This window comes from Manis pentadactyla, chromosome 12, assembly GCF_030020395.1.
Source record: "Manis pentadactyla isolate mManPen7 chromosome 12, mManPen7.hap1, whole genome shotgun sequence".
Taxonomy (NCBI): domain Eukaryota; kingdom Metazoa; phylum Chordata; class Mammalia; order Pholidota; family Manidae; genus Manis; species Manis pentadactyla.
Genome location: NC_080030.1, coordinates 54688966 through 54704120, shown reverse-complemented (window position 1 = coordinate 54704120; position 15155 = coordinate 54688966). Strand labels below are relative to the sequence as shown.

The window sequence follows — 15155 nt, the reverse complement described above, 5'->3', positions numbered from 1 at the left end:
ATATCCCTGATGAACACTGGTGAAAATCCTCAACAAGAATGTTAGCAAACAACACATTGAAAGGATCATTCACCATGTTCAAGTGGGACTTATTTCAGGTATGCAAGGATGGTTCAATATGTAAAAATCAATCAGTGTGATATACATTAACAAAATATATGATAAAAATATTACAACCACCTCAACAGAGGCAGAAAAAGCATTTGACAAAATTCAACATCCATTAATGATAAAAACTCTCAACTAAGTGGGTTTAGAGGGAACATGCCACAACATAATAAAGGCTACACATGACAAATGAACAGCTAACATCATACTCAATGGTGAAAAGTTGAAAGTTTTTCCTCTAAGATTAGGAACAAGACAAGGATGCCTATTCTCACCATTTTTATTCAACACATTGCTAGAAGTCCTAGCTGCAGCAATCAGACAAGAAAAAGAAATAAAAGATACCCAAATTGGTAAGGAAGATGTAAAACTGTCACTATTTGCAGATGACATGATACTATATATAGAAAACCTTAAAGACTCTACCAGAAATTATTAGAATAAATGAATTCAATAAAGTTGCAGGATAAAAAACATACAGATATATGTTGTGTTTCTAGACACTAATAACAAACCAGCAGAAAGAGAAATCAGGAAAATGATCCCATTTGTAATTCATCAAAAAAAAATACCTAGGAATAAATTTAAGCAAGGACATGAAAGACCTTCATTCTGAAAACTCTAAGACATTGATAAAAGAAATTGAAGATGACACAAATGAAAGCAAGTCCATGTTAATGAATTGGAATAATTATTGTTAAAATGTCCATACTATGAAAGCAATCTGCAGATTCAATGCAATCTGTATCAAAATACCAATAGCATTTTTTATAGACCTAGAATAACCTTAAAATTTGTATGGAACCACAAAAGACACCAAAGAGCCAAATTTTGAGAAAGAAGAACAAAGCTGGAAGTATCAGAATCACAGATTTCAAACTATACTACATAGCTACAATAATCAAAATAGTATGGTAATAGCATAAAAATAGACATATAGATCAATGGAACAGAATAGACAGCCCAGAAATAAACACACATTTATATGGTCAATTAGTCATCAACAAAAGAGGCAAAAATATACAATGGGAAACAGAGTCTCTTCAAAAAATGGTGCTGGAAAACTGGACAGCTACATGAAAAAGAAGTAAACTAGACCACTTTCATATAGTATACACAAAAAAAACCTAAAAATGGATTAAAGACTTGAATGTAAGATCTGAAAATGCAAACACAGGCAATAAACCCTTGGACATCAGCCTCAGCAATATTTTTCTGGATCTGTCTTCCCCAGCAAGAGAAACAAAAGCAAAAATAAATAATTGGTACCCATCTAACTTAAAAGCTTTTACACAGCAAAGAAAACCAACAATGGAATGAAAAGGAAACCTACTGAATGGGAGAAGATATTTGCAAGTGATATATCCATAAAGGGGTTAATACCCAAAATATATAAAGAACTCATAGAACTCAACATCAAAAAACAACGGGCAATCTGATTTAAAAAATGGGCAGAGAACCTGAATAGACATTTTTTCAAAGAAGACATAAATGGTCAACAGGCACATGAAAAGATGCTCAACATCACTCATCATCAGGGAAATGAAAATCAAAACCAGAATGAGACTGACCTTACACCTGTCAAAATGGCTACTAAGAAAGAGATAAGAAATAAGTGTTGGGGAAAAAAAAGTGTGGAGAAAAGGGAATGCTCATGCACTATTGGTGGAATGTAAATTGGTCCCAGCCACTAGGGAAAACAGTACAGAGATTCCTCAAAAAATCAAAAATAGAAATACCATATGAGCCAGTGATTCTACTTCTCGGTATTCACTGGAAGAAAACAAAAATGCTAATTTGAAAAAACACATTCACCCCTATATTTATGCAGCATTATTTATGATAGCCAAGATACAGAAGTAAACTAAATGTCCACCAGTGATAAATGGATGAAAAAGATTTGGTGTGTACACACACACACACACACACACACACACACAAATAGAAATAAAATTCAATTGCAAAAAAAGAATGAAATTTTGCCATTTGAGACAACATGGATGGACCTGGAAGGTATTATGCCAAGTGAAGTTAAGTCACACAGAGGAAGACAAATTAATGATTTAGTCACAGTGATTAAAGTACAGCATAGGTAATGCAGTCAGTATATTGTAATTATGTTTGTATGGTGACAGATGGTAACTACATTTATCATGGTAGGCATTTTATAATGCATATAATTATTGAATCACTATCTTGTATACTTGAAACTAATAATATGGCAGTCAACTATACTTCAATTAAAAAAAATGTTTGGCCCTGCCTATTGGTACTCTAGAGGCAAGATGCACTAACAATTTATGTCTTTGTTAGGTCTCTCAGTTTTCATGTGATCAGGTCAACTCTATCCCAAGGTCAACTCTTGGTTAAGTCATGTAATTCCCCTATTAATTGATAAAACAGAATGTATCTCAGAAACTTGCCAAGAAGTATAACACCTTGTACTCAGTGTTACTCAATAAGTAATACAAGTTCAGTTTTAAGCTATATTTCTGAGGAATATACAATAGACTATTTCTTGTAGATATTCTAAAATCTAGCCCTGTTTTAAGTCAAAATAACACTTGTGTAATGAACCATATTGTCCTCTGTAAAACCTGCTTTTAAATTTAGTCCCCAACTTTACCATATTAGATACCCACACTCAAGAAAATTAATTTGGATTGTATACATTAAATGCTCGATCTGTTTTTAGTGTTTGAATACTCATTTCTACGTAACAGCCAAGGCTGAGAAAAAAAAACCCTCAGGTACTTATACTATAACCAAAGTATTTTAAACTAAAACACACACACACCCCAAGCATAAAAGAAAAATTTAAACTAAAATTTTCTGTTTTTTTCAGTGATGTAGGAATAGAAAATAAAAAGGTGTGTTTAAGTGTTATTTTAACTAAGGTTTATAGTTTATATCTTTAAGCTGTAATACTTAAGGGAAAATAAAACCTCAAAGACTGGCTAAATAAGCATCATTACTCTGAAAAAATACTTAACTACTTGGTGCTTTAGACAAACTGAATATTGTCCTTTTAATGTCAATCCATCCTGAATGTTATCACTCCAAACTTTCCTTAAGCAATAACCTTCATATGGTGCTGTGCTAAAATACAAAAAAAAAAAAAAAAATGCAAGGGAGCCCAAGCAATTAGAAATAAGAAGCTGTTTTAAGACTTCTAAAGCATAAGCAGATTCTGGGCATTATATATGTTCTGGGGTCTGTGCTGGAAAATCTTATATATCTGAGCTTAACTTGCAATAAAGTCTCTTTGGAAACATTACTAAACCTTAAGATGATGAGAGTCAAGTGTTTTAAAAGGCTGCAATTGTTAAAGGACAATGAATTCTTATAAAGCATTCCCATTCTACACAATGATGTTACAGCAATGCCGGACAGATAGATACAAGGTGCAGAACGGAAAACAAGTAACAAAGCGATCTTTTCCATCAGTTGCTGAGAAAGGAAAACACAAATATTAGTATTTTATTACCTTTAAAGGAGCTTCATGGAACATTAAGAATAACAAAAGAATCCTTCTCCCATGCACCATTCTATTGCTAACTGCTCATTGAGTACCTACGTACAGTGTGCTAGGCACCGGGGATACAATGGTGGGCAGAAGCAGGCATAGTCCTGCTCACGTGGAACTTACCAAAATGACCACACTAATGAAGGTTACATACAAACTGGGAGTTGAGTCTTAACTGTTAAGTCTTTTGTCCTCACCAAAACAACTCAGGACACAACTCTAGGTAGAAAAATACTATACCTAAAATAACTTAGAATCCAAAATTTATCTTCAGAGGGATTTCTTTTTGTTTTTAAATAACAATTTCACCCCAGCACATCATAAATGCAGATTAATTCCCACCATGGAATACTTTTACCCATCTTACTAAAATTAGGAATTTAATACTTCAGTGTAAAATCAGTATCTTACTACTGAATTCTTGTTTTAAAAGGGGCTTTTTGAGATAAATAACACTTTTTTTCTTAAGTCGCTAAATTTTCTCAGAAGAGGTGAGGCTATTAAATCGCATAAATCAATGTTCTGGGTTTTTTTTGAAGGTTACTGCAAAACTAACAAGCAACTGCAAATGCATGGAGGTAAAAACCTTTCTGTTTTTCTCATGGGTATAATTTCAAAACATTTCAAAACATTCTGATGACAGCTACTGGCTGTAAAACCTGCATACAACATTTGGCGTATTTCAACAAAGCTTAATAATTAATGAACATCCTATGTCATTAATTTATTATAAATCAAAGCTGCTTCAGAATTTTCAAGTGCACTGCTTAAGATTCTACCAAAAGGTAATTAGCTGATGGTGACAGTCCTAAAATTTCATTATTTGCATATGTCATAATATGTTTTTGGAAATACACAGTGAATGTTCAAGGAATAAGTTTATGGATCCTATGAGCAGTCAGACCATGTAATTATTTCCCATAATTGGTGAGAGGCTCTTCCTGCAAATAGATGTTGGATAAAGAGACTTCCTTCCATTAGCCACAAATAGGAGAAAAATTTTATGTTGTGATTATTTTAGCCATCAGGATTCTTACCTCCTCCTTCCTATTGTTTAAATTTTGGTGCATTAATTGTGTTTTTTTATTCCTTATATCCACAAAGAGTACTTGGTCAAAATTTTTGACTGAATTTGGTAGAATAACAAGAATTTTTTTTTTTTAAGGCAACTGAGTGAAGAAATAGCTTCACTCACAGCAGTCAGCCCAAACCATTTATTATTGGGACTTACATCAACAAAACAGACCACTTAATTAAGTGTTCGCTGAGAGAAATTAATGGGTCTTGTCTCCAATGTGTTTTTTGGTTCTTTGTTTATGTGTGTTTGCATATATTTTCTTCTTTCAAGGTTTTTGTTTTTTAGTTTTGAAACTATGGAAAAGATCAACCAAATTGTTGATTTTCAAAATGCTTTAGCTCCGTAAGTTATGTGTCAGCCTCTTGGCCTCTCCCCAGGCACCTAGACTTCCTAGGCCCTTCCCAAACTGCTAGGTGCTGCAGCAAGTTACCTAGTGGGTCTACTCAGTGCTAACTGAACCACAAATGCTGAGCCACACCCCAGTCATCAGAATCCATTCATCATTTGACACATTAGGCCCACCGGCATTCAAATGTTCATTTGGATTTGGGGGTGAATAGCTCAAGAGTATTCAACCCCATGGAAATCATCTATTTGCAATTACTCCTGAGATGTTAAATTCAGCTGGTCTGGGGGATACTGTAGACAAGCAGCTGCTTCAGTTTATGCTACCCCTTAAAACCACAGCACACAGTCATGACTATTGCAACTAGCTTCATCCATGGCTAGAACTATCCCCTCCTGGATCCTTAGGTCAGACAATTCCTCATTTTTCATCTAGTATGTATCCTATAGAGGAATATTAGACATGTGTAGCACTGAGAATATGAGAAGCAGGAAGCTCTAAGAAGCAAGGTGGCAGGATCAAAACAGGGTCACGGTATACTGGCACATTGGCATAATTCTAAGAAAGGAATTTTGCAATATTTGTCTGCTGCCATTAAAAAGTCCAAAACTGTTGACTTCACAATGCCACTTCTGAGACTCTACCTTAAGGAAATAATCTAATAAAGCCATATACCTAAAGATGTCCATTAGAGTACAGTGAAGGGAATCAGCAGACGCCACTCTAAAAGATGCTACTGTGGTCTTCAATATGATTTTGAGCTGAAGGTAACTGAGATTCAACAGATGCAGGAAGAATTCTCTGCCCATCCCCACACTCCATCCTCTAAAATCAGGGCATACATTTCCCCTGTGACAGGATCCCCTACTCCTGTACCAGAAAGAGGAAAGAGATTCTTATCCCCAGAGATGGTCAGCACTGAGATGAGTCTGGGTAAACAGACCTTACTACATTAACTCTTTCCTTCCTTCTGTTCTCTTTCTATATTTCTTAGTCGCTTTCCCACAATTTATGGTCCCCTGAATCCCCAACTCCCTTTCCTTTGTTAAAATGGCATATAAGACCCTCCTTCAGTTTAAAACTCACTTCAAGTTTCACTTTTTCTGCGAACTCCTGGGCATGTAAAAATTAAAATTTTGTGCATTTCTCTTGTTAATGGGTCATTAGTTTAATTCACAGGCCCCCAAAGACTTAACCTAAGAAAGTAAAGTGAAAGTTTTCCCTCCCCAACAACCACTTATAACTGTAAAAACTCAAAAGCAACAATAGTCAAAGGGGGAATATTCCTGCTGATTATCTAACCAGTAAAAATAACAGTACTAAAAGTAAGGTAGTATCAGGCACAACTGCTCATAATACAACCCTTAATAAAAATAATTAATTAGATTCACATTGATGTTGAAAGGGAATACAGAAAAATTTCCTAACATTACCTTAGTGTGACAGGATTATGGGTGATTTTTCTTTTCCATTTTTGCCAGGTTTCTGTAGTACTATGTTATACTTTGGTAACTTAAAATACAAAAAAAATTAAGAAGCATGTTTATAAAAAGGTGATTGAAAAATAAACATATTTTTGTCACTAGTAATTAGTTTATGTCCCTAATTCTTCTCTAAAGAAACTATTTACATATCACAGAAAGCAAAAGGAAATAAATCATGCTGCTGTTCTTCATTTGCTACGATTGTCAGATTGCTTCTCTGTGGTAACAGTCTTCTGTCACATCCTCACCTCTCAATACAAATAAGTTTATAACTTCCTGGGTTGTGACCTGTAGGAGTCGGCCTCATCTGCCATCATGGGACCATTTAGCTCATCTGTTGCTGTGAGGCAGTTGTGAAATTTCTGTTTTACTAGCAGTCATGACATACACCACACCAAAGCAAAATCCAAGATCCATGCCAGGATTAAAAAAACCAAAACAAAAACTATTTTTAGGCCTATCCATAGTTAAATAGCTCTTGAAGAACACAGCTTTCCTTTAGACCTGGTGAAACACACAATTTCTATTTCATACCTTCTAAGTGTATACAGTTCTTAGGTTCCCGTAACAGGATTTCAGTCAACTCAGTTGCTATTGGTTAAGGGTAGCATAGTTTATAGGAAAAGTCTAAAACACTATACAAAATTGACATCACTGAGAGCTATGGAGGTACAAGGGCCCCATCTTATTCCTAATTCCTACTGTAATAATTTTTAAGAATATTTTTTAAATGCATAAATTTTAAGAATATACTTAAGAATATTTCAGAAATATGCTAACCTCCAGGTATTTGATAACTAATAAAACTCTCATGTAAATACAGATATAATTCATGAATGTAAACGGCTTTCATCTAGTTCTTGATTGTTTCTTTAATTCAACTAAAATTCCTGAAGCACTTGTTTTATTTTTCACCTGGACCATGACTGTCACCTAGCATTGACAGCATACTGTTATAAAAACATCATACTTAAATGCTTGTTTATTTACATTATATAATTTGATTATCAGAAGTAAAATAAAAAATTCAAATAATCAAAGCAAGATTTCTTAATAAAATGTATAAAAATGTTAATCTTTGACTCAGTACTTTGTAACTGCTGTGTTGCAGAACAACAACAACTTTGCATTGTTATATTAAGTAAGTGGAAAGCTTAAATATTAACTTTAACCTTCTTGGTTGTTCATCACATGTTACTTGGTATTCAGGAAATGTTATTTTATTATGTCTGTGATAAGATACTAAGAATACATTCATATAACCTAACAGATTATGATCCAGAAATGGATCATTACCTTTTTAAATAGAATAGGGCTTGTAGAAAAGTACCTTCTAAATAAGAATCATTCTCATATATTAAAAACTTAAGTTTTTTTATTAGGTGATAGTTCAATAAAAATTCATTTCTTCATGTCACCTTGTTCATGTACTGCTAAGAAAAATTATATTGTCAAGACAGTAACACCAAGGCTCGCAATCCAGTAATAAAATTTTTCAGAGACTCTTCACCAAACAATGACTCAGGGAATTGCTCTCAGAAAGGACTGCTGACTTTTAGTATGTGATTTGCATCTCTGACTATAAGCCTTGGTCTTGGAATTTAATCTTAGAACTTAAACATCTTTATGTGTGACAATATGCATTACTACCTTGATGTCCTCCTTGGGTTAAAATTTTTCTCTGTTCTTTCATTTTATTTCATTTGTAGAGTATATCCAGCAGATTTTTATCTTTAAACTTGAGCAACTCTGGCTGGACAGCCCAGAAGATTCCCAGCAACACCCATTTCCCAGAAAGAGAATGTTTCATTTTTGTCCTTAATCTGTTCCTGCTCATGCTCTTTCCTTATGAGTACCTGCGTGTTTTGTTATGGAGGGGCAAGTTAAACTCCATTTAACCTGACATACTTGGAGATCTCAGGAGCTTTAGGTGAGTGAATGGTGGTATTTGAAAGCTTTGGTAGTATTGATGCTTATTTCCAAGACCACCTAATCTAAATATTATCAGGCTTACAAAAGTAAAAGTTAGGGAAAATCAGAGAATCATTTTCTCTGGGGAAATTTCTACCAGATTTTTATATAGAGTTATAGTGGATTATTAATATATTTTAAAAGTTTGTTATATCATTTACAAGGCAAATCATATATCCAATGATATTCATATAGAATTAAGATAATAGCCACAAATACAATTGCCATTTATTGAACATCTATTATGTTCCAAACTGTACTGGATGCTGAAAGCACTTTGTCTCATTCAATTTATTCCTCACAGTAAGTCTGCATTTAGTTAATACTTTTCCTACTGTACAGACACAGTAGTTGAGGCTCAAAAATGTTAAGAAATTTGTCTAATATAAATGGCTAAATCATGAATGAAATCTACCTCAATTTGACTTTAAAACCTAGTATCTTAGTCACAATGCTACATGCAGTGTTTTCTAAATTTTTTCCCCAAAATATGGCATTCAAAACTATACCTTGGTCTTTTTACTGTTTTGGTGGGTTGGCCTCCCAATGATATTTTGACAAATATGTAATATCTATAAAGTCAAAAAGCATTTACATTCTCACCCAAGGGAAGAATTTGCATTGTTTTTTAGTATATATTCAAGTAACACTGTAATTTGCTTTATGGATTATAAATCACCTTCCTGTGTATAAACTCATTTGTCCATCTTAACTGGATTGCAGTTGGTATGATTGCTGCCATTTGATAGGGGAGGGGACTAAGGCTCAGGTTAAATGGGATTTGCCTGTGGTTGCACACACAGGATTAGAACCAGTGCTGAAATCTGGTCTTTTGGCTCTAAAGTACAACATTTTTGTCTTGAGAGAAATACAGTCAGTGTAGCTTTGAGAATAGCTAGTGTTTTGCGAGAGCCTTGTGCAATAAAAAATATACTAACATAAAGTTGCTGGTAAAGGAACTGGAGTTTGCCAGGCTGTGTGACCTTAGCTGAATGTGTGGAAGAGACTGCCCCTCCTGAGCAGAGCACCGATGTAGCCCATGTCTCAGAGGATGAGGGATCTTATTTGGCCTGTGATGTGGCACTTTATCACAGGATTTTTGTTCTAGGGTTAATTCAGCTATTTTTCACAAAAAAAGTAAGCTTTTGGGTTTTCTGTTGTGGTTGCCACATGGTTAATCATCTGTAATGAAAGATAGCTAAAATTTCCTGCTGACATTTTTTTCTTCCAAAACTTGGAACAAACCACTAGTGCTTTGTCAACCACAGAAATAATTAGCTTGCTCTAGTGCCGTGAGACTCCTGATTTTATATAAAACTGTATCTTGTTATTTTGTGTATTTTATAAAGAGAGTAAGTGTAGCCTTTCCTACTTTGTTGCCTTTTCGAAGACTATGGATTCATTAATTCAATAAATTGATTAGGTGCCTACTGCTTGCCAGGCACTGCTTTAGGTGCTTGGGAAACAGCAGTGAACAAAACAGACCAAATTCTCTGCCCTTGCCCAGCATACATTCAAGTGGGGAGAACTAGACAATGAACATCATTGCATCAGCTAGTGATGAGCACTAAGGTGAGACTAAGCCAAATAATCAGAGAGCAGTTCTTGTCTAGAGGGGTCACTCCTACACTACTCCAGTTAGTCCGGGGCAGCTGGGTGATGTAAACAGGTCTGGCTCCCACAGCTGGACAGACTTCCACGGATGAGCAGGTGCCATATACAGAGTATAGATCACAGCTCCCCCTTCATCTTCACCCCAAAAAAGTTACAGCTATTACACTGAAATTTTAGTTTACAGAAACATGAAGTTTGTATGTTTTTTACTTTTGTAAGGTCTACTCAACATCAAAGTAAAAGATGGAAAGTGGAAAGTTTAAGACCAAAATCCAGTGTCTTAGAAAAATTAAGTGTTTTTTAAATCACTTGTCTAGGATTTTTTGGACTGATTATCTAGATTTTTCAGCAATTCCCCCCCCCATTTAAAATTTATTGGTTATCCAGTTTTCTTACTGAGCAACCTGTATTTGATTCATGCAGCCTTATTTTGTCATAATAAAATAGTCCATTATGAAACACAGTGATTATGAATCAACTATGTCTCATCCTAATACTTGAATACTGTGTGGAAATATACTTTCTGCATAGAAATAAATATCTCTATAAAATAGACTCATTAAGTACAAAAAGAATGTGAAAGTGAGCTAGCTGAACAAATAGGTATAAGAATGATGCCAATTTTTTTTCTGGGTAACAGGGCTAATATTGAGGCATTTTACCTCTTCTTTAATGTATATGCAACCCTGCAATTTAGAGGTTATCCCCATTATATATAATAATGATACTAACACGCTTAGGGTACAAATAACTTGTCTGAAGTCACAGAACTATTGTCAGACCTGAAAGGAAAACTCAGATCCAACTCCAAAGATGTTTCTAACATGCCACTTGGACTCCATATTTTGTAATCATAAAATACCAGAAGCAAACAACTTAACTGTACCATAATCCATCTATTATGTTTACTGGATAATGATACTATATATATAAGCATATTTTTCCTAGATCAGATGTGCTTTTATTATAAAATTTTCAAATATTACTTAAGGATGAAGATGTATAATATTTTTAAAGGGCAAAGAATTTAGTGAACATAGCACCTTTATTACTTTTAAAACTTAAAACTTAGTGAAATATATACATAGATAAACTTCTAGAGAAGAAAAAAAGGTGATAAAAATAACTCTCCAGTACATAAGATTCCAATACTTGTAAAGCCCATACGTGATTCCCTGTTTATACACCATGAAAAAGAAAGCATCCCTGTGAGGAAAAATGTGAGAGGAAAATGCAGGCAATGTTTCTGATTTAAAAATAAAAAACAAACCTAAACAAAAACCCAAGAGGCAGGCAAGACAAGTATGACCTTTCTTTAAATCAGCAAAAAACAGCACTTCCCAAATATATCCACCTAAATAGAAAAGCAATCACTTATTAAAATCCTCTTGGTCTGATCCAGATAAAAATATTAAGAACCTTAAGAAACCATCAATAGATTACGCTCTAAAATTTTCTGTAGACAACAGCACCAGTGTTTGTGTAACTCGCTACTGCCTAGATCCATCCCTTTCTTTAAGGAGACCCTCGGAGTTGTCAGGGTTCTCATTTTGGTTTTTGCCAAAAGAAAAAAAGGAGGAAGATAGAAAAAGGAGAACAGCAATGGTTTGCCTTTGATTTTCACAGATGTTAACACATGGCTTCAGGACAATGAAGACAGCACAAATCCATCATCTACAGAACAGTGCAAAGATTGTTTCTTTTAATTAAAGCTCCTACTCCTTTTTCTAAGAACATTAAAACCAACAAGTTTGCATTTCAAACAAAACGATCTATGAAAAGATTTCCTGCTTTGTACTTTCACCTGTTGTATTAATTTGTCAAACCTGGTTTAAAGATTGCCTGATCCCTGTATTGCCTTATTAAGTTTTGAAACACATGGTGGCCCATGAACTTACAGTCCAGCTTAGTGTCTTCCATCCTAAAATTCTTCTTTCTTGAATATGCTGCAACATATCTGCATGTCTCTCTCTCTTCTTGCTTTGCACCAAACAATCAAGGAAGAGGCCTTTGAATCATCCTGAATATTCTCTCTCACCCAGCGTGAGGTTCACTCAGGAGCAAGGCAAAATGGTGATGAGACACACAGTCCTACAGCCACTGTTTTTAAACAGTAACCTTGTTCACTGAACCAAGTAAAAACTGAGAAAAGCTTCTGTTCAAAAGAGCCAGTGAAGCTCAAATGGGTGTGGGCCATGAGTAGGGGAGGCCTTTCCTGGTTAAGAAATGGTTGCTAAAACATCAGTTCGATCTCAGGGATTCAAACTCAACTGGAGCCCCAAACAGGATGTGCATGAAACACATTAAAAACTTCATTGTTTACCAAAATCATCTAAATGTTATTTACTATTTTCCTGGACTCTCCTGCCTTTTGGTTTCCTGATGTATTAAAAATGACATTCAAAACCTTAAAGATTATGGCTGATTGGTTTCTCATACCAAAAGCATCTGAAAAAAACGATCATTTAGAATCAGTCAAGCAGAAAGACCTCTGTTCTTTTCCTCCCCTCACTGAGAACAGACATGGAGCTGTTGAACAACTGCGTGATATGAAATTTCACCCCCGTTCAGAAGGTCCAAAGACTGAGCTGCCTTAGCAAATTCTGAAAAATTCTGAAGGTCTTCAGAGAGGAAAAATCAATGAATATAAACACTAAATATTTAGAAATTGTTTCTAGATAAATTAACCACAGGTCCTCAAAATGTATCTTTTTCTTTTTTAGCCAGTGATCAATTGCACTGTAAACTTTGAACTTTCAATTTCTATCACAATTTTACCTTAAGCTAGTCTTGTCTAGGGGCACAGTGAGGAAACAGGAAAAAGGATTGTGCCGAGTCCTTGCTGGGCCTTTATACAATTTAAACACATGTGCCAAGGGGGCCAGAACACTTTGATTAAAGACAATTAATGAGTTTGGATGAGCAATGGGCCCAATTCAGAAAAGGAAATACAATGTTTAGAAGAAAATAAAACCTTTCAAGCCTGAGTGGTAGGACTTGACCCCATAATGATACTGAACACACGGGATTTCTAAGATAAATGGGGGTCAAGCACCACTTGGCCATGAACCTTTTTAATGCCCTCGGAACTAAAGACTACTTAGCAGGAGCCAGTGGATGCCAGCTGCAGTCCAGCACTAACCCCAAAACCCCAGGAAGGCAGCCACCCAAGTACCATCATTCACCCCAACCAGTTGCTTTAACATTTTCAAAAGTAGCCTGTGTAAGTACAGACAACATCTCCAGCCCAGGGTTGGCAGTGCCGACATTCTGCATGGGACCGCTCTTGGCTGTGAGACAGGGCTGGCCCGTGCATGGCAGGCAGTTCAGCAGCATCGCTGGCCTCCACCTGCTAGGTGCTAACAGCACCACTGCCACGCACACCCCTCCCCACAGCTGAGACCATCAAAAAATGTCTTCAAACGTTGCCAAATGTCCCTCTTGGGTGAGGGGTAAAATCATCCCCAGTTAAAAGAAAAATCATAGCTCTAGTCGCTCCACTCATAGTGACATTTTCCTCTTGCCTCCCCTCCAAGCAGGCTCGTGTGGTAGGGCAGCTAGGCAGCCCGCAGCTTCTCGGCATGGGGGAAACCCGGATGCAGTGCTTCCAGCCGCTGCGCTGCTCTACTGTCTCTTTCCAATAGACCTTAAAGCTGTTAGAGGGATGTGAGACCGACTCTAAGGAAGGGCAGGTCTGTGTTTGCCATGCTGGGACTGGAGGTCATAAACTATGTCTTATGTGCTTTTCTATGCTCATGTTTGATACAATGGCTCAGGCATGGTTAACATTTAAATATTGCCTGAATGTCTCAAGAAGTGGAAGATTGTTCCAATTCTGCCCGATTGGTGCAACCAGATTCACGAGGCAGTGTAATATGCTGGCTGGTAATTTCAGGAATTTTTGATGCATGTTATTAAAATATCAACTTACTCTTATAAACTCTGTATTCAGTAGGGCTCCATAAATATTAGGACTGATGCCTTAAATTACCTGACAGCTCCTTTATACAGAACAAAAAGAATGACCAGGAATTTATCAAGCAAACAAAAAATGACATCTAATAGCACATCAAAGAAAAACTCTTTTATTCCTTCCCTCAGGATCTATTATTTGTATTTCAGATTCAACTGTAACTAGCTCAGTTATTCATTTCTGCATTCATCAAAGATTAGAAGCACCCAGTTTTGAGGAGGCAGAAAGTTGTTATGAGAGTCTCCTAACTGGTCTACAGTCGTTCAAGCCTCCAAGAAACAGTCATCAGCACAGCTCTGAGACTAATGTTTCTGGAATGCAAGTCTGATCATTAACTTCTCTGAACACCTCAGCTTTCCTTGGGAGAAACTCCGGCTCCGTAGCATGCAACACCTGCTCTCCATGACCTCGCAGCTGCTCTTCACACCACACTGGACCAGCACCCTGGGGCCTGGCTACTTCACACTCTCCTCTACTGCCTTGCACACACTGGATCCAGTGGCATTTCCCTGCACTCAATTCTCTCCTCCCCATCAGTGCTGAACACGCTGCCCTGCTTCTTCTCCCTTCTTCCAGCTACTTTACAGAAGCCTTCTGTGTCCATGCTTCCCATCAGTTGCTCAGGATGCCTGCAGAGCGCCTACACTGCTATCACATCCATCCTTCCTTCTGCCCTGGGATCAGCTGTGTGCATACCTGAGATCTATTGATGGGGGAGAAAAATTTGCCTTCTGAAGCACAGATGCCTTCTCCCATACCACAGGAAATAACAACAACAGTGTAAACTTGTTGCTTACTTTGTGTCAGCCATTCTGAGTGCCTTCCACATATGAACTGGTCTCATCTCACAACAACCCTATTACCATGCCAATTTTACAGATGAAGAAACTCAGACATACAGGGTAGAACTTGTTGAAGCTAGACTCTGAACCCCTAGGCCATGCTCTCCTGCAGCATCTTCCCCTAACCGGGTGACTTCTCATTTCTGAGCACCCAGGACAGGAGGCCAGTGTCGCCTGCTGATGGGAAATGACTTGTACCACACGGAGAGAAGA

At 36.5% G+C, this 15155-nt stretch overlaps 1 protein-coding gene across 7 annotated transcripts in view; it reads right to left on the bottom strand.

Annotated features, from left to right (window-relative positions):
• Positions 1 to 15155, bottom strand: part of MAP7 (microtubule associated protein 7) — a 172103-nt gene that overhangs the window by 98073 nt on the left and 58875 nt on the right. The window contains exon 1 of one of the 7 annotated variants that reach the window (XM_036903705.2): positions 12026 to 12175. The exons of the other annotated variants lie outside the window; for them this stretch is intronic. Coding sequence (XP_036759600.2) covers positions 12026 to 12047 — 22 coding nt within the window. The 5' untranslated portion in view covers positions 12048 to 12175. Of the gene's footprint in view, positions 1 to 12025; positions 12176 to 15155 lie in introns of those variants that run through there. 7 annotated transcript variants of the gene reach the window in all.